Below are 19228 nucleotides of genomic sequence, written 5' to 3'. Positions count from 1 at the left end.
GCGCTCCACCCACACGTGGGCTACGCTCCACTAGCTAAATCACTTTAAAAAAAATATTGGGGATTTTTGGACAATAACTTCACATATAGATCAAATGAATATATGGTACTCCCATGAATTTGAATCCTTTGTTTAAAAAAAATTTAAAATTTGCTGCTAGTAAGAAAATACTTATTCCTGCACTTTGTCTTTATTAAAGGTATATAATTATTTTAAAAAACGCATGGTATCTTTCCCCAAAATCTTAGTCAGGGTTTCATCTTAATACATATTTTGTTGACACAGTGTGTACTTTAGCTTGATCACTTTGTATCTATTAAGACTACAGACCAGTCGATTAGATGCCAATGCTTTTTTAAAGTAGATTTTCTTCCTAAGTAAATTAAATAATATGTAACTCTTGCATGTTCTTTTGTTTACTTTGATTGTTTTAGACTAATAGTATCAGACTTTCCTTCAGTAAGTCAATAAGAAATCAGAGGCTCTCAGCTTGGAAACATTTATTTTCATTTTCATTATGGCATTTATCAGTGCCCTAGTAAGGATGGTCACGCACATATTCCATTATATACTTAAGCCCCAGCCAGGTCTCAGATGCAGTTGGGATGATCTGACTGGCAGGTAGGAGGAAACCATAGCGACCAGTATCACGCAGCTCAAAGGCAAAGGAGTACTTGATACCAATGTCATAGGACCAGTCGATGCTTCCACCACTGGCTTGATCTGAGGCAATGCGAAAGATAGCATATGAAAAAAGTCAGAGGATTTTAAATTAATTAATTAATTTACATAAAGAAAATATAGTCTCCACAGGGCAATTGCACTCACAGATGATTTTGCAAATACTGCCAACTTTGTAACTGGTTCCATAGAGAGAGCTGAGAGCCTGCACAGCAGATCTTCCCACAGAATCCTAGAGCACAGAAACAAAAACAGCAGGGGTTTGTTTCTTTTATGAGGGCCAGGAATGACAAATTGATTCCTGGAATATACTGGTGTTTAGTTTATTGCCTGTTCTAAAACTAACAGTTCATCACAAAAAAAGGGCTTCAATACTAACATGCACAGTGCTTTGGCCCTCCAAGGTTATACCTAAAACTCTGATGTATTTTAAAAACAGTAAAAACTAATACTGATGTATATGGTCAAAATGGGACAAACAAGCTTACCAGTTCAGCCTGATGAGGAATGCTGGTACAGACATATCCATAGGGGTACATGAGGAGTTGGGAGTAGGCATGGATGGAGATGAAAGCCTTAAAGTTCCCGTGACTCCTAACGAGATCCACCACATTCTTCACCTCAATCTCAGAATGGGCATGAGGGCCATGGTAGGACTCAGAGCATGGGTTATTACTGGCTCCAGGGCCTGCCAGAGTAATGATAGATGTAGAATGACATTGTGTCGAGAACATTACCATGGGTGAAGATCTCCGAAATCTTTGAAGGTGATCACAATTATCTGCATACCACTAAATCCAGCATCCCAGTTTCGGTTAGGGTCAACACCTCGACATACAGAGCCAGGGTTCTTAGAGCGAGTCTTGCGCCACATTCGGTCCTAAAAGATATATGTGGAAATCAGATAAGCACACACTATAGTTACAATTTCAGTTATGGGTTCTCAAATACATACTAAAGCTGCTTACATTGGTATGGGTGTAGACATATCCATCAGGGTTGTTTACAATCATCAAATAGACATCCATTTGGTCCAGAAGTGAGGTCACAGAAGAATCAACACCATAATCTGTTGCCATCTAAGGAATGAAGAAAAGAACATTGCTGATATTAATGCAGTGAAATTGGATGTGGGTAAACAATTTTCTAGTTTCTATGGCATAATAAGTGCTATGGTAAGACACAAATGCTCTAATGTTGGTTTTTCCCATTGTCACTCACCTTGTTAGCCATCCAGACAGTGGAGGCGGAGGAAACCCATTCTCTGGAGTGTATTCCTGCGTCAACCCAGATAGCGGGCCGTTTGGTCCCACCAGTACTGAACTGAATACATATACAACATTACTAACGACCCGCATTAATACTCTTGGCTCTCAAGCAGTTTGTTTTTGTAAATACAATACCTAGCAAACATGTAAAAGAATTGGAGGCAATTGATTTCTATCTCAGAACCCACCTTTAGCACATACATAGGACGATTCTCATAGGAGGTGCCAATCAGCATTTTGGAAACCAGATTGGGATAATCAGACACTAGGGTGTCCATCCAACTGTAGATCTGTGGATGTAATGGTTGTATTTGAAAAGCTATTCATAACTCAATATTTTTCAGTTACTTTTGCTTAATTGTGAAGTACATTACAGACCTCAGATTTTGCTTATGTGTGTGTCTCTGTGAGTGGATTATGGGGTTACCCACTGCCTCCAGTGTGTGGTATGCTCCAAAGTCAAAGCTCTTTGCATTACACTCCTTTATGTTATTAATCTGTAGATCTTCCTGCTCCTCATCCAGGAGGTCCTAACAAAAAATGAATGATTAAACTGGCATTCATTTTGCAACAATATCACACTTTGCAAATTAATTTACTTTTTTAGAAACTTTTTAAATATCCTTATCAATTACATATTTAATACACTTTGGTTACATACCTTTCAAGTACAAATGTTATACTTGTCTTTCTTACCTGTAAATTGTTGATCATAACAGAGAATGGGATCTTGTTGTCTTGAAGGAAGTCCTTAGTGACATGTAGACTGGAATATGGCACATGGATATCAATAGGCAGCTCAGTGGAGACAGGATGAGTCCAGAAGTCCAGCTAAACAACCACAGAATGAGTTATTCAGCTATATATGTTTACACCAGCCATATACATTTAAAATCATATATGGTTCCAAGTCGCAAGAGAGAGAAAAAAACATTTCAGACTTTGCAACACTGGAGTACACAGTAAATTAGGATATCAAAGTTGTGCCACTTCTTTATTTAAGATTGCCATACCTCCCACCTCTGATCATCTTCTAACTCCTTCAAGAGATGAATGTGCTCCTCAGATTCTACATTTATTCTGAGAACCTGGTCCCTGTTAAGTAAGAATTTAGATTTCAAAATGCCACACACATTACTGAAGTTCAAACTTCAAGTAATAAACTGGAGAAAGAAATTTTTCAGACAGCAGATATAGCAACATCATTCTAACACCTGAATGGGCAGGTGCAATGTGGGTGCCCACTGTTACTTCAGAAACATTTCAAAGTTGTGTAACAGAACTTCTAAAGATTAATTTATAGATGAAAAAAATCTTTAAACCCTACTGTTTCCACCATTACCGTTTTATATATAAAAAAGAAACAAGTCTATGATAGAAGACATGTCTGGAGTGCTTCCTTCTCTTTGCTGTGACGTTCCCATTTATGTTGTGTGCTTACCCCATGAAGACCTTACGGCAATGAACAGCCACAAAAAGGACTAGAACAGCTAGACAGAGTCTCATCCTTCTTTTTGCCATAATAACTTCCCCCACAGCTCTCCTACTCACTTAGCTCTTATACTCCACTTAACATGTATATGTTTCTCAGCACAATCAAACATACTAGATAACATTCGGTTTTTCCTCAAGATAAAGCAATACGGTGGTATTTGTAGTCACAAATATGACGTTTTTCTCCACCTGGTTATGACAGCCTAATTCTCATTTACTTTGTAATCAAGTATTGGGTTCAATAGGTCTGTAATGCAGTGGACCAGGCTATATTATTAATGGGCTTATTATTGATAGTGTATTTGTGTAAAATGCAAGGACTCCCACTGAATTGGTGACAGTTTCATTGAGATAGTTACCTCACTAGTCACATCACATTTCAACATCATAGACTTACATCACATGGATTACAAAATGATTTTGAGTAAAAATAGCTTTCCTAGTTTAACACTGGGTCTTGGTGCATAGAGACTCCTTAATTAAATATTGTGACACTTAATAAAATTGTCACTCATCAGCATAATATGCAAACAGAAGACTTTTAGATATTTACCTGAAGTGACTTACAATTATGTCTGAATAATAACTGAGCAGTTGAGGGTTAAGGGACTTGTTCTCATCAGTTGTGGGGCTTGAACTGGCAACTTTCTGATTACAAGCCAACTACCTTAACCACAGACCTCCCACTGCCAAGAAAACGTGGCTTATATGAACCCAATTCCTGTGATCCAAGGGATTCTGAGAGTTTAAAGAATTAATGTATAGGTTAACGCGTCTGTGTGCACAATAATGCGCTCAGGTAGAACAAAATCCAAAGGTCACGCTGCCAGTAAGTTATGTAATTGCCGGAAGCGCGTGCACATCACGTGAGAGATCATCGCGTTTCCCTGTCAGTTGAGGCAGTTAGCTGGCCAGCTAGCGAAGTTTCAACAAACAACCTATACATCAGCTGGAGTTATATATCTTAGCTAACTTAATCGGTTTTACTTATTATATTTTTCGCCATTTGACTTTACCTCAGCAAGTAACGTGCGTTCTTTAAGACAGCCATGGCGCTTAGTGATTTGGACGTTCAAAAACAGGTAAGTAAACAGGTAGCTGTTAGCTAGAGTTGAAGTTAAAATGAAGTTGTTTTGGGTGCCAAGTCAACGTTTACCGGCTAGGTAGCTAGCGTTAGTAGCTAAGTCAGCTGCTTTTGTTTAATTCCATTGCTCAGACATTGGTTAAAACAAGACAATTAATCACTGGCGCCTGAAACATTAAGTATTTTTACGATGATTTAAATGTTTAGTTATTTAAGTTACTTTTAAAGTTAAAGTTACTTTTAAATTATTTTTCATTTTATCCGTATTGGTGACGAGATAAATGGTAACTACTAGCTAAATCTAGGTAACTAGTTAGCCAGCTAGCCTTAACGTCTTTAAAAAACATTTCGATTTTGTTAACTTTCAAAAACTTAAGCTGACTTCTTTGTCAAGTATAGTCATGTGAACTTTAAGGCAAGATGATAAAATGACAGACAGGGTGACAGAGAGAAGACAGAATGAATCCATAAATGGAGAACCGAGAAAGTATTGCAGAGTTCGGAGTTTTCCCTTCAACTCTTGGGAGCTTCAGCTCATAGCATAAAGAGGAAGTGATCAGTCGAGGAGTTGCGAGTGATGTATAAAATGATTTTGTTTAATGTCCGTCTTAACCTAGGGGATTTTTAAAATCTTCGAGCAGCCCTTGTGTGAATTTGGCATTCCATTACAGAGCTTTTTCATCCTTACCTTCCATAAAAACACCGCCCCACATAAATGTATTTATGTACACCTTCATGTACACTTTTCCTATAGGATTATTAATGTGATTTATCTATATATTTTCTCTCTAGATTAAACATATGATGGCCTTTATTGAGCAGGAGGCCAACGAGAAGGCAGAAGAAATTGATGCAAAGGTAAAATTTGCATTGCACCACACTTAATGGGGTTATGTAAGAATGAGGTAAAATGGCTTCACCCTCACCTGTGGATGCTGTGAGGTCCATCTTTGTTTCTATGCATCACTGCTATTTCAAAGGTATGTTTTTCAAAGGTTTGCTATTTTAAACGTGTGTTCATTGTATATTTTGCACTGCAGGCAGAGGAAGAGTTTAATATTGAGAAAGGACGTCTTGTGCAAAATCAGAGGCTGAAGATAATGGAGTACTATGAAAAGAAAGAGAAACAGATTGAGCAACAAAAAAAAATGTGAGTCAAGGAGCCAAAGGGGAGACGTGCATGCACTTTTGGCCTGTCTCCACAATGTCTCTTACAGAATCTGCTTCCATCTTCACAGTCAGATGTCCAATCTGATGAACCAGGCCAGACTGAAGGTCCTTAAGGCACGGGATGACCTGCTTGGGGTACATTTTTGTTTGTTTATTAGCTGGTTTAGTTACATGCGTACAGTTGAACACTTCTGTTTGCTTATTTTGCTTACTCAAGTGAGAAACCCATCCTCCTCTGTGTAACACTAGATAGTGGGATTTTTATGTGAAATTAAAGTAGGGGCACTTCAATCATACTGAGGAAAGATGTGTGATGGGAGGCAAGATTTTGAATCTAAGTCTGTCATGTGCTTTTGTAGGATCTTCTGAATGAAGCACGTAAGAAGTTGGCTAACCTTGCTCAAGATCCAGCAGAGTATCAAACTCTGCTGGAGGGTTTAGTTTTACAGGTAAGAGCTTTGTTATTCATTATCTCACTGGGTAAGACTAATGTCAGCTTACACATTAGTTTAAAGTAAACCTTATATATAACTGTTGATGTTTCATACTCGTGTTTTTAAATGAAGAGTGTAGGTTCAAAATCTGTTTGTTGCTCCTTATCTGTTCGCCCAAACGGAAATTAAATGAGAGAAAAAAAGAAAGAAAGAAAAATCATGTCTACAACCATTTTAAAAGCTTAAAAGATTGGTATCCTAAAGAGTTTCCAACTGCTTGTTTGTTTTTAAACAAGTTTAAGTATATTGAGTTGGTATTGCCATCTCCTCTTTTTTACCAGGGCTTCTATCAGCTTCTGGAACCCATGGTGATAATTCGCTGCCGGAAGGAAGATCTGAGCCAGGTGCAGGTCAGTACTAGCCACCATCCACTAACCGATTTCATTGTGCTCAGAGAGTCATGTATTATAGCCCCAGGCTAGTGTTTATATACACATATTTCCTCTTCTTCTAATCTAGGATGCTGTCAAGAAAATGATTCCCATCTACAAAGAAACTGTAAAGAGTGAGATTGAAGTCCATATTGATGATGGCAGTTTCCTCCCCTCTGAAATGTAAGTTACATTAATTGTCCTGCACTCTCTGTACTTCATGAGTGTGTAATAGAGAATGGACATTGTGAGTGAGTTATAAAAGCCCTGGGCTTTGCATTTATTACTGTGATTAACATCAGTGTGAAAGCCTTTTGTGTTGTCTGTAGTTTAAAAATGGCTATGTATTATTGAGAACACATTGCTAACAATGTTTGGATTCTAAAGCTCTGGAGGCGTGGAAGTTTACAACTGTAATGGCAAGATTAAGGTGTCCAACACCCTAGAGAGCAGACTGGACCTGCTGTCCCACCAGGTAGGGGGCGCTTGACCAGGGTGGGGCTATTCAAACACCACGAGTCTACACTATTCCTCATAAAGCATTCATCTCCTTTAAGCTTCTCTTCAAAGCATTTAACAACCTTTTGTTGTAGTTAAAGAAGAAAATGCTCTAACTGTTTTCTTGTCTTGTAAATGCTTTTTAAGTTACTCTGTGCATGGTTTACCATTTCTGTATGTGTCCTCTTTCTTATTCATAGATGATGCCTGAAATCCGAGCAGCTCTATTTGGCACCAATCAGAACCGCAAGTTCATGGATTAACTGCCGATACTGTTTCCAAAGGAGTATGGAGGGTATAGAAGAATTGACTGTTAGATTTAAACTAAATGTGACTCTCATGGACTTTCATGCAACGTGTGCAAGGGCTCGTTATCTTTTTCTCTCTGTGGATTTCTGTCCCATTCAGTTGTGAACGCTCATTGTTCCACTTCTCCATCAGCTGATCATTTACATGTTCTTCAGCCAATGTCTGACCAACTGGAAGAGGGTATAATGTACTTGTATTTGTTCACACTGGTATTCTCAGTTGTGAAATAGTTTCTTATAGGATGTGTACTTTGCGGTACACCCCTGTTGAACAAAGTCTCTAAAAGTGCTGTGAAATGCACTTGTATAATTTGCACTATAAACAAGCAGATGACTATACCTCTCCTTTCTGACAGGCCTTTCTAGCCTCATAAGGTTCTTAATGCGTTCTATGTTGTTGGCTGAGCTTGCTAACAAGTGCAGTGACTGCTTTCTGAAGGATGTCAGAATGTTTACCTACCTTAAATGTGTGGTCATCTGTATGTGTAGCGCTCTGTATAATCTGTGTAACTGACTTGACTGATGATTTTTGCTTGTTTTTGTGGGTGTGATTTTTAAAACTGAGGAATAAATCAATTAAATATATTTTATTTCTATTTGGAAACCTTTAAGTAAAGATGAATGTCAGGCTAAAATAATTTCTGTTACAACATAAACAACCACTAAAAAATGTGGACTTTATTAAGAAACGTTGTCCTTGAGAACGGAGTAAATGGGTGGGGGGGTCATAGTGAAAAATGTTGCCCTTTGTGGACAGAATTCTGTGCTTCAGTTCTCAACAATGTTCAGTTCTCACGAAGCATGTCATTGTCATCACCTTGTATGTTTTCTGTTTTGTTTTTTTATGTATAATGAGCTCAAACTTGATCTAGAATTCCCTGAATTTTCAATGGAAGATGTATCTGCTAGTCATGAACACCCAGCCTTACATTAGCCACAAGGGGGCACCTTTTCCCCATCTTAATATCTTTGTAGGCAGAATTTGATTGATTGTGTGTTCACATTAGTACATCTGTCTTCCTTTGTTGAGACTGTCCACCATGAAATACATATATGCATAGCTATTTACAGGATTAACTGTGGTAATATAATGTTAAAAAAAAGATTATATTGCAATAATACCATATTAGGGTGTCTCAATATTTTACGAAAGTTCATTTTGAGATGTATAAATTTAGTTTGACCACATGGAAATCAAAATTCTCAGTGTGTCAGGTACGTTCTCAGAAGCATTTTAAGTGTCATCTTGCAAAAGGTTTCTTTGAAAAACACCCAGAAATTGTGGTTGTGATAGAACAGTTTTTGGTGTTATAAGGTGTAGAGCTTTCAAATTATGTTGTTTCAATAATTGTGCTTTCAAAGCCCTTGCTATTAACATGGAAATAAGGCTTCTGTATAAAACAAATGGAGAAAACATCAAATAAGATGTCTCTAATATTATTCTCTAACAGGTCTTGTGTCTCATTTAGGGTGTGTTCATAATAAGGCTTCATTGCATTAAGTGTTTTATGTGCACAAAAGTTTGTTTAGAGCAATATTTAAAAAAATAAGCCCAAAGAATAAGCTGTTGCACATATCCAGTGAACATGGCCCTGTCCTTTGCATGCATTGCACAGTTCTGTGCTTCCTATTCCAGCCCATCTGATCTAAGTCCTTTGTGAGTTAATTCTTATGTGGAAGGCACTAAACCAGGACCTTGCCCAACCTCATTCTCCGAGAGGCCACAGTGCTCTTGCAGATTTTAATACTATTATATAACAGCCTGATCTACCAAATCAAGGCTACCCGGAGCCTTGTGCGTTGAATGAGGGCTGAATCGCAACTTTTTCAGGCTGGCAGATGTCCTAGAGGAGGAGTAGGTGGTTGTGCATTAATCTGTGGGGTGACAGGACTCCTTGAGGACGCGGACTGGGAGTGACTGGAAGACCGTCTACTCAGGGTCAGGAATCTGTGAGCCTACAGCATACAGATAAACTAAAGAAATAACAGATTATGTAGATTAAAAGAACCTCTTGCATGCTTGTATAAGGTGCAGAGCGGATTGGTTTTCTGCAGTCTTCAGTTTTCTGCCCTTTCCGCTTTGGAAGGCTGAGGTTTTGTTGACTACCTAGCAATCTTTTTACATTAACCTATCCACACTGGTATACAGTAGAACATACATCAAAGTAGTTTTCGTGGTTGTCATATCAAAACAAACCCTGTTTATAGCTTTATAGCTTAGAACGTTAGAGAAACATGATTAGTGTGCAACATTGCTATTTATGTTAGCAGTAACCACTGCTCCTCCCTCTCCACTGTCTTCCTTGTCTCCTTTGGATAAATAAGTGGATGTCTCTCTTTTTTAAGCACATACACCTTTGCCACACCTAAGCCTCTCCCATCAGCACCCCTCTTCATTTGCAGAAAAGGCAGTGTGTGCTTGTGTCTGACAATGAGACTCCGCTTCTATCGCCACCTCTATCCCAGCAGCTCCATCACGTGCTCCCCGATGCCCAGGAAGTACACGCCCTGGGCGATGCCAAAGAGCGGGGCAATGACCAGCGCTCGACACGTCGCCCCTTTGAGGAAGGCCAGCAGTCCCTCTCGACTCAGAATGCGTCTGTAGATGCCAGAGAAAAGCAAAATGACCTTTAGGATCTTAACAATATAGTAACATTTCCTAACAACTTCTCAGATTGGATATTTAACAGTACATTCTACTCTTACCGTGTGCAGTCAATAATTCCCCGGTATGAATCTTCTCCCACGCCCTTCTGCAGGGTCTGAATTCGAGTCTTTATGACTAAAAACAGCACATAAGTGATTACAATGCAAAGTTACAATGAGTCCTGCAGACCCTTCAAACAACTCAGCAGCTGCTCCACAGTTCACAGTGCTCATGCCCTTTTCTTCACTCTGCTGCTCATTTCATACGCGTGCATTTTGCATTCTGGAAGAGTTTTAAATTTCCTGCAGTAGAAGAACCCTAAAAAACTACACTGAAATTCAGCCCTGTTTGTGAGTCCAAACGTCCTCACCAACATGCTAATGATCTTACCCTGTAGTCCCTAGCTAGCACACAGTCCTAATTAGAGAATTAGAGCTCATTGGCGAACCTGTTGGCCTATGAACTTGATGACCAAGTTCTACATAAGAGTAAGCGGTTAGAGAGAAAGAGAGAGTGAGACCGTGAGAGAAGGAGACCGTGAGAGAGACAGACCCTCTTGCCTGTGTCTCACCATCCAGTGGAGTGACCGTCACAGCTGCCACCGAACCAGCAGCACAGCCTGCCATGAAAGACTGCAGGAAGGAGGCCCGGTCCCGTAGGTTGCCATGGAGATCTCCTTTCCGACCCACTGCATTGAGTTTGGCGAACAGTGGGAAGTAGATCATGGAGAACGGTATGTCCCTGAGAGAAGAGAGGGAGAGGGAGAGAGGGAGAGAGAGAGAGAGAGAGAGAGAGAAGGGGGGAAGGGCCATGGTGAGAGAAAGGCAGAGGGAAAGATGGAAAAAGAGAGGCAGAGAGAAAGAGAAAAAGACAAAGAGAAAAGCAGAAAGAATGAAAGACAGGAAAAGAAAGAGGCCGCGAGAAGAGAAAGAAAGAGAAAAAGGCAGAAAGGCAGAGGAAAAGAAAGATAGAAGCAGAGAGAGACAGAAAAGACAGAGAAAGGCAGAAAGAAAAAGGACAGAGAAAGCAAGAGAGAAAAACAGAAAAAGAGACAGAGAAAGAGAGAAAGCCAGAAACAGAAATGTAAAAAAAAAAAAAAAAAGGAGGACAGAGAAAGACAGAGAAAGTGAGAGAATGGCCGCGAGAAAGGGAGAGGTGCACAGTACAGCCAGCTACAGTAAACCACCAGAGTACTGTCAGATATCGGCACAGCACTTTTGGTTGATTTGTACCATCACCGATTTCCCAAACCTTTCAACACAAGTGATATATGGAAATGGATGGAAAATGGATGATATAAAAAGCATGTTTACATTAATGAAATGAGCACATTAAATCACTAAGACTATGGGCCAGTTTGTTGAACGTAGATTATGTCAAGTCTTGGTCTAGTGCCAGTAGACAATCATCATAGGAAATCTTTAATCTGTGTCACGAAAATGTTTTTACTTTAGCCTGAATAGGCACTACTGACCTTTCAGTAGAAGTGCCACTAATAGGAATGTAATGTTAATCAGAGACTGTGAAGGACAGATCAGGGTTGACAGTTCTTAAGGTTACAACAGTTCGATACAGGATTGCTTCATGTATTTACCTGCTGAATGAGTGGGTGCTTGTGAGGCTGGATTTAATTGTGTGGGTGGTGATCATGGTGGTGCATTTCTCTTGTCACTGAGAGCACCGGTTACTTTTGAGTTGGTTGCCATGACGCACAGGAAAGTGTGCCCCACCTGAGCAGGGTGGCTCCGATGCCCCTGTAGAGGCCCTTAAAGCCCTTTGTTCTCAGCAGCTCCAGGGTGATGCTCAAACCCGATGGCCGGTACGTGGTGGTGTGGCCTGGCTGGACTGCCTGAGACCCTGTTGGGGCAGGAGCTGAGGCTGAAACTGGGTCTGACCTCTGGGCAACTGGAGGAATAGATACATAAAGGGCTTCAATACTGCCACACCACTGGATGACACCATCCTCCACTGAAAATTTTAAAAATAGCACATGATATATTTTGACATCACAGCTGTGAAAGGCTGTGTAATCCTTTTGTTGTTGTTGTTTTTTTTACTAAAATGGCAGATCTAGTCTCACACTTTTCCTCAGTTTGGACGGAGCGCTCTCCACCATTTCACTGCGAGTTATACTGTGTATGGCTATGTATGTGACGAATAAACCAAACTTGGAACTTGAAACTTGAAACACTATGAGGATGTGTAGTGTTTTCTTTTTAGGCATGGTACTGAGTGAGACTTTCATTTGGGCACCTTCATTGAGCAACCTTGCCCTCTTTAGCGGTTTCAGTCCTGAAGGGACACACATAGCATTATAAGTGTAGAACTGAACTGTGACCTACTTTGTAAACCATTTTTGTTTCACATGTGTTTTTCCAAAGAAAATGTAATAAAATTCTTAAATAATGTATTTAAAGCATCACACCAAACTAGTTATCTAATTACTTCGTTAATATTTTGAAGTGGAAAAATATTTGATAATGGGAAAATGTAAAGGCAGTTAGCAACAAGACCGGCACATAAGCTGCAAACTACTGAAAGAAACTAGCAAGTCATCCCAGACTAAATTAAATAGATTTATATTCAAATTTAAATATTAAGCTTATCAGCCAACAAAGGTAGCTAATGATTTCATGAATTGCGTGCTCGGTTTCCTAAACCTGCGCATATTAATGTTTCCTGTAACAAATTCTAATGCATCTAGCTATGCTAGCTACCCGTTGTTGCTAGCTAGTCATTGAGGTACGAGTTGTATATGTGACAAAAGCAGAGATGGTTTGGATATGGGCTATGTAGTGCCATTGCAAGAAAGTACACAAACAAACAAACAAACAAACCAACCAGTGGCAGCTCAGGGGTTAAGGTAGTTGACTAATAATCAGAAGGTTGCCAGTTCAAGCCCCCTCCCCACCAGGTTACCACTGTTGGCTCACTGAGCAAGGCCCTTAATGCTCAAATGTAATTATATACATTATTATGTAATTTAAAACACTGAGAAATGCACTTAGATTTAAACATAGAAACAAGTAGTTAAACTACTTCACACATTACAGCTTATAAGGACTTTGATTACACTTGATTTAGCCACTGATCTATAAGAATGAAGAAGGTTTACCATTATAGTGATTTTACCCATTTATATTAAATGAGTCTTTTACAGGACAACACTGTAAACAGCTCATTCAACAGCAGATGTATGGGTATTTAACATAACAAAAGTAATTTCAGAACCAGAAAAGATGTTTCAGAAATAGAAGTTGGTCAGTCTAGTAAGGCTTCTTGTTTTCTGACCTCAGTCATCATATCGTATATTAGAACAGGGAAAGTTTGCGCGCTGTGCACTTCATCGGCATATTTACATCAAACAAGCTCACAACCACACAACTCACCCAACCTGCCCGCATCCTGCAGCTGGATTTTTAACATCTCCATGGGAGTGGTGACCACCACCTGACAGGTCCCAGCCCCACAGCCTGCTAAGATCTCCCCCCACAAGGGCAGCTTCCTTTGGGCCACACACAACCAAAGTTGAAGTAGTTAAGAACTGTTTAAGAACTGTTTAAGAACTGTTAATTGTTAAGACCTGTTTAAAGAGGCGTCACCCATCGTGGGAGAGGTACTGTCTGAAGATGTCATTGGATGCAAGCTTGATGGCTTTCTCTGGAGTGACAAGGGTGAGGTTCACCGCAGCACCTGGGACAGTTAGTGTGACGAACACAAGAAATCGTGTCATATTCAGTTCACCTTGTTTTCAGAAGATTGCAGTACCATTAATGTACAATGCATTTAAGCTCTTCAAAAAGAGCTTTTATACTTTCAGCCTAGAATCTGCCAGCGTGTGAATGTCTATTTTTCAAACTCTGGCTCTTATATGCAGACTGTGTCCTGACATTGGCTCTGGCAGAGGAGCACTTTATTGGTGTGCACTACACGCCACGGATTCACGGGTTTACGGTGCATTTACATTTGATTTTTTGCACGATTATCATCAACAATGCTACATTTGAATCGTTCTTTCCGTTTTCTAATCTTCCGTTGGCGTGTGGAGGGAAAAGTTAAGCTTTGTTATCCTTTATTCTGTTGACTTTAGTTAGTTTAGTTAATATTGTGAAGCTCAGTCAAACTTTTAATTTCGAGTGGATGACGCAGGGAACTCGTTATCACGCAAAATCTCTTAACTCACAGCTTCAAGTGGCTTATTGCTTTTATTAAACGGCAGCAAATGCAATGTGATAAAGTACATCAGTGCTCAATACATTTTTAACAATTTCTTATTAACAATATTTCCAATAAATACGCCTTCCACTAGGCAATGTAACCCACTTTTGTTCCTAAGCAACAGCAAAAATTAGTCAGTTCACTGGAGGATCGTGTTAATACAGAAACCATCGAGTGACCTGTAGGCGCGAATTTTCTCTGTAGTGTATATTCTAGGCTTCTCGATCAAGTCAGTAAAGATATCAGGCCACCGGTTCAGATATCACAACTGATCCTCCCAGTCTACAATGCTGTAGAGATCTGACGAATGTTTCTTGTGGGCAGGGTGACTCATACGATCGCGACAGTTAAGCAGATTTGCATATGAATTTAAGAGTAGATCCGTCATGATTATGAGACATTTATTTTGAAGGATTTAACCTAAATTTAAATGCATTTGTATATGCATCATAACTGTGTAACGACAAATGTGGAATGAAGTTTCGACACACACATACAACATCTTGACATCTTTTATTAATCAATCTAGCTGTTAAAGAAATTGGAGCTTCACTGTGGATCAGTGACACTTCCGTTGCCAGTGACTCCCGCTTCTAGTGACGTTGCTCCTGAAACCTTAAGACCTATAGGAAACCTTTTGATGGCGCAACACAGACGGTATAGGTTTAACAAGCATAATCACCGTACCTCGGTACATGCCAAAGTAGCCCTCCATTCTAACCGTCTTAGTCAAACAGTCCAGCCTTCACAACAAAGGGAAAAAAAAGTATTTCAGACGAATGGAATTATCCCACGATCATATTGTCTCCACTATGAAACAAGACTGCTACTGCTGAGGTTGTAGCAGGAACACAGAAATTCCATCATGTGTTTACTAGCAAGTCCATAAACCACAATCTAACCCATATTCCATAATTTAAATGCACAAGCCTTAATCTGCATACTTTAGAGGTAAGCATTTAAATTATGACAAGAACCGGTTTCTGGGCAGCGGAATAGTTATTCCGCATTGATTAAGTTCTCCTTAGACTACCCTCAATGGTGAATTATGAGAGATGTTCTTTATATAAGCAGACACTGATAATTTTGTTTCCCCTAGAAGTATCACCTTAATTTCACATTCTTTAAAATAATCTAATTCAAGTTTTTTAGCAGCAAAAGTGCAATGCTAAAGTTACTATCTTGAAATGCCAGTATGCACAAGCAGTGTTATTCATCAACAAAATGTAAAATGCCTTCTGGAAAAACAAAAATAAAGACCCATAAATGCTTGTGACTCATATCCTACTTTAACATGCTTTCACTCGAAAGCTCCCAAAAAGGCACAGTGGTGGAAGGAGTGGTCCAAGCATGGCAATGAGCCTTTTCCTCTCTGGTCTCTTAGGTTCTCACTACAATTATTATTCAAAACAAAGAAGTAAACAAAGAAGGATGCCAAAGAACCATCTCTTTGCTATAACCGTTTCTCTATTTACTGCCAACACATAGCATGTCAGCTCATGCATTTGTGCTAAAGGATCAAATGAAAACACAAAACAGGACTTCATATGCACACTTGTCTGAGTTCCAGATGGTGAAAGCACATGACTACAGTGGTTCAACATTCTCTGCGTGCGTCAGAAGCAGACGCCATGTAGCAGTAAACTTTACCACCATTCTCCACCCATAAAATGTTTTCCACGTGGACCCTTCTAGCCTCTGGTTTTATGGAAATGGTCAGTAGGCCTGCCAGAGATTGAATGCGTTGTCATACCTTTTGATAGGGGTAGATCTATGCATTGGAAACATAACCTACTTCCATAAAACATATTACAGAAAGTAGTACTCACATCCCACTATAGACACGAGCACCCTGCTGATTCTGGAGCCGGGTCTTGGCTAGATCAATCGGAAACACACACGTCACCCCCACTAACCCTGCCACGCCTCCATTAATCAGCTTAGCAGGAAGGCTGCAAATGGCAGGAAGCACAAACACATGCAAACACCCAATCACATGCAAATCAATGTGCGCACACACACACACACACACACACACACACACACACACAAAGAATCAGAAGCGTTTACTAACTTTCATAACTTTCATGTAAACACATATCTGACAATTCTTCCTTGTTTGTTTGAGTTTCATTTGTTCATTTAGTATACCAAGAAGAAAATGTTTATGTGCAGATTTAGAAATGCAATAGTTACCTAACTTTCTGCTCAGGCATCCTGCACAGCTCTACCCAGCCCTCTTTTTTTTCAGGTTCGCCCAACCTTCTTCCACGTCAGTTCCCTTTCTCTCTCACTGAATTGTCTGAGTTGTAAGTGTGAGAAGCAGCCTGCCAGGCGGACACCCAAGGAGCTAGTGTGAGGTTGTGCTGGTTGGAAACCTACACACACACACGCGCACGCACACACACACACACACACACACACACACACACACACACACACACACACACACACACACACACACACACACACACACACATGTTCTGCCTGAGTACAGGTGCAGTCTGCAAAAGGTTTTACAAAGTGGCTCTGGAAATTCTGTTCATCTCCTCAGTACCTAAAAGAAAAAAAAACTTCATAACTTCACTTCATTTGTGAAGTGTCAGATCAATACTGTGATAATCTGAATTTCTGAGTAAGAGAGCAGATCAACAGAGCAGATCAAATTTGGGGAACATCACTGACTTGAAATCTCTGCAATCTTTCAGATAAAGAGGTTATGAACTCCTGAATTATTGGGGAAGGCATAGTTCAAAATGCAGGGCTTATCAGACCATGTTTCCTGTGATTTACATCACATACGTCATTTTACCAACAAAAAGTAGCAAACAGTATTTAGTTATTATTATTTATTTTTTCTATAAAGTGCAGTTCACATGAGATGAAGATTTAAACTAGTTCTCAAATGATCCAGTTTATGCACCATGAGAGCCTCATTTCCTTATGCACCCCTATTTCTTTCCTCAGTCTGGACAGAGCACTCACAAAACCATTTCACTGCGAGTTATACCGTGTATGACTGTGTACGTGACAAATAAACCAAACTTGAACTTGACACTTGAAACATTATGTGGATCACCATTATGGAGGCAACCATGTTTAAAATAGATTTAGTATAAAATCTCTTAAACATTCAGTTACATACCATGAAGAAGAATCACTGGAAAATGACTTCCTCCTTTAATTGTCATCAAAAGTGTTTGGAAAAATAATGGCAACTTCAAAACATCACCTCATTTATGTCTCTCTTTACCTCGCAAACCAATGGTGAAATGCATATAACAAGACAATTTTGTACAGTGTACTACCCACTAAATCAGAATCATTGGATTAAAGCCTGCAGTTACAAATCATACATGTTTCTCACGTCAGTGTTTCTTTCTTTTCCCAGTCTTTCTGTCTGCCCTGAAGACATCTCTCTTAATTGCCTCACCTACATTCCTTCTTTGGTTTCTGTTTACCTTTGTAAAACCGAAGCAGTTGCGTTCTCCTCTTCATTCTCATTAAACAATACACAGTGGTCTCCTTGTTGCATGCTCACCTTATTCAGCCTTGCACTCTTTACCTTTCTGCCTTTTGGTCTGTATCTCTCCTCTCCCTCACTCTTCCTCTCCTCTCCTCTCCTCACCTCACCTCACCTCTCCTCTCCTTCTCCTCTCTCTCTCTCTCTCTCTCTCTCTCTCTGTCTGCCTTTGTGGAGAGCTTTTCGTGCCTAACTTTCTTTTCAGCTCTGCTCCTTTCACACTTATCTGGTGCCAAATCACACACAGTGGCCCCTCTCCCCTCCTGTGCCCCAGCTTCCCACAGACTTCCCACCTCACTTTCTTGCTCACAGTTTCAGCAGTACTGAGTCCAGCAGCCTGTGGCAGGAGATGATTGTGGCGTTCCTACCTCTGTTGGTGCATCCCATCTGCCTGGACCCAGCACTCCACTTCTTCCCCTTTATCGCACACCAACAATATGTGCAGTAACCATAACCAAGTGCCTTAGTGAGAGAGCGAAGGAAGCAACAGAGCCAACCGCAGCATAGGGGCTGTTACACAAACACAAGCATTGTGTCCATGCATCCAAGTCCCTCCCCCTTCTGGTGACTCCCAGTGACACAAGCAGGAACACACAGCTTTACACTAACGTGACATGACACTACACACACACACACATAAAGCCACAAAGCAGCACTGCATAAATATGCAAATTTATTATACTATATACAGCAACAGACTATAGCAAGTGCAATATATGCATAAAGCATATGCATACAATATATATAACACACATTTATAAAAATGCAAATGAATTTTAAATGCCATTTAAACCTAAATAAACACTCAAAACCAAACATTTCAACTTAGATACTCTGTGAACTCTGTGGAATAATCACAAGTTTTTTTTCTTCTATCTATTTACATTCTCATGGACTCTCTGATTCATGACTATTCATTTAACCATATCGATTCCCCTATGAGCCTCATGAGAAAGCAACTCAAGAGTAATAACTGATAATTGATCTTACTTCCCTAAGTTTAAGATGGCACCCTTCCAAGCAGTGGAGTTGAGAACCTTACGACACCACATTAAAGAGTGAAGGTACTTAATGATAAAATTAACATGCCATAAATTAGTATAACAGGTGCACTTTCACGAGACTTGGGTACTGATATAATTCAGTGTTGGAACTGTCCCTCCTAAAAGCAACTGCATCAACCCAATAACTTAATTCACAGTTGGGTTAATTTGCAAGGGCTTACTCAGCTGTTAGGAGGTAGGAAGAGAAAGGGGGCAACTGAAGACAAATGCTGTGGACTATTTGTAAGCTTAGAAAAGATATTAACTATGAGCACATATTGTGACCCAGAGCTGCGTGTGCTTTCACCATGTGGAGAAGAAGGTGGATGTTAATCTGTTACAAATGAGGACCCCCCCCCCCCCCCCAACCCAAACTGATTAACCAATCGGACAGAGCAGAGGACAGTTTGCTCAGTTTGTCAATGGTTG

The 19228-nt window shown here is 39.9% G+C and overlaps 3 protein-coding genes across 7 annotated transcripts; 1 reads left to right on the top strand and 2 right to left on the bottom strand.

Annotated features, from left to right (window-relative positions):
• Nucleotides 1–515: 515 nt before the first annotated feature.
• Nucleotides 516–3860, bottom strand: cpa4 (carboxypeptidase A4). The gene is made up of 11 exons (XM_081698465.1): nt 3391–3860; nt 2963–3044; nt 2646–2780; nt 2381–2479; nt 2138–2239; nt 1903–2004; nt 1650–1760; nt 1471–1561; nt 1170–1369; nt 829–913; nt 516–723 (listed from the first exon to the last, which is right to left on the bottom strand). Exons 1-11 carry the CDS (start codon nt 3468–3470, stop codon nt 536–538), a joined length of 1275 nt encoding a protein of 424 aa, XP_081554591.1. The 5' UTR covers nt 3471–3860; the 3' UTR covers nt 516–535.
• A 450-nt stretch (nt 3861–4310) lies between these two features.
• Nucleotides 4311–8816, top strand: atp6v1e1a (ATPase H+ transporting V1 subunit E1a). 2 transcript variants are annotated; one of them, XM_027028809.3, is made up of 9 exons: nt 4313–4525; nt 5320–5385; nt 5568–5677; nt 5766–5832; nt 6057–6146; nt 6473–6541; nt 6651–6745; nt 6950–7037; nt 7261–8816. In XM_027028809.3, exons 1-9 carry the CDS (start codon nt 4493–4495, stop codon nt 7321–7323), a joined length of 681 nt encoding a protein of 226 aa, XP_026884610.2. In that variant the 5' UTR covers nt 4313–4492; the 3' UTR covers nt 7324–8816. The 2 variants fall into 2 exon arrangements, with proteins under 2 accessions (XP_081554590.1, XP_026884610.2); XM_081698464.1 differs by lacking the exon at nt 6950–7037 and having other exon boundaries at nt 4311–4525.
• slc25a18 (solute carrier family 25 member 18) lies at nt 8029–18264 on the bottom strand. Of its 4 annotated transcripts, XM_081698463.1 has the most exons (11): nt 17695–17986; nt 17379–17411; nt 16430–16611; nt 16063–16185; nt 14921–14976; nt 13618–13708; nt 13405–13520; nt 11746–11920; nt 10587–10756; nt 10075–10150; nt 8029–9967 (listed from the first exon to the last, which is right to left on the bottom strand). In XM_081698463.1, exons 3-11 carry the CDS (start codon nt 16447–16449, stop codon nt 9826–9828), a joined length of 969 nt encoding a protein of 322 aa, XP_081554589.1. In that variant the 5' UTR covers nt 16450–16611; nt 17379–17411; nt 17695–17986; the 3' UTR covers nt 8029–9825. The 4 variants fall into 4 exon arrangements, with proteins under 4 accessions (XP_081554589.1, XP_026884607.2, XP_026884606.2 ...); XM_027028806.3 differs by lacking the exons at nt 17379–17411; nt 17695–17986 and adding an exon at nt 18125–18264; XM_027028805.3 differs by lacking the exon at nt 17379–17411.
• Between the last annotated feature and the right edge of the window lie 964 nt (nt 18265–19228).

The sequence above is a fragment of the Electrophorus electricus genome, chromosome 16 (genome assembly GCF_041902795.1).
Source record: "Electrophorus electricus isolate QZ-2024a chromosome 16, ASM4190279v1, whole genome shotgun sequence".
NCBI classification, from domain to species: domain Eukaryota; kingdom Metazoa; phylum Chordata; class Actinopteri; order Gymnotiformes; family Gymnotidae; genus Electrophorus; species Electrophorus electricus.
Note: the sequence above shows the minus strand (reverse complement) of the source record. Positions and strands in the feature narration are given on the sequence as shown.

What these genes read in the sequence shown, in the direction of transcription:
- cpa4 (XM_081698465.1), bottom strand. Translation starts at nt 3,470, where the DNA reads ATGGCAAAAAGAAGGATGAGACTCTGTCTAGCTGTTCTAGTCCTTTTT. An exon ending in TGCCGTAAGGTCTTCATGGG is followed by an intron (nt 3,045 to 3,390) that starts GTAAGCACACAA and finishes CTTACTTAACAG; the next exon opens with GGACCAGGTTCTCAGAATAA. An exon ending in CTGGGATGCTGGATTTAGTG is followed by an intron (nt 1,370 to 1,470) that starts GTATGCAGATAA and finishes TTACTCTGGCAG; the next exon opens with GCCCTGGAGCCAGTAATAAC.
- atp6v1e1a (XM_027028809.3), top strand. Translation starts at nt 4,493, where the DNA reads ATGGCGCTTAGTGATTTGGACGTTCAAAAACAG. An exon ending in ATTTGGACGTTCAAAAACAG is followed by an intron (nt 4,526 to 5,319) that starts GTAAGTAAACAG and finishes TTTTCTCTCTAG; the next exon opens with ATTAAACATATGATGGCCTT. An exon ending in TGGAGGGTTTAGTTTTACAG is followed by an intron (nt 6,147 to 6,472) that starts GTAAGAGCTTTG and finishes CTTTTTTACCAG; the next exon opens with GGCTTCTATCAGCTTCTGGA.
- slc25a18 (XM_027028806.3), bottom strand. Translation starts at nt 16,449, where the DNA reads ATGCCTGAGCAGAAAGTTAG. An exon ending in ATGCCTGAGCAGAAAGTTAG is followed by an intron (nt 16,186 to 16,429) that starts GTAACTATTGCA and finishes TGCCATTTGCAG; the next exon opens with CCTTCCTGCTAAGCTGATTA. An exon ending in ATCGGAGCCACCCTGCTCAG is followed by an intron (nt 10,757 to 11,745) that starts GTGGGGCACACT and finishes CTCTTCTCTCAG; the next exon opens with GGACATACCGTTCTCCATGA.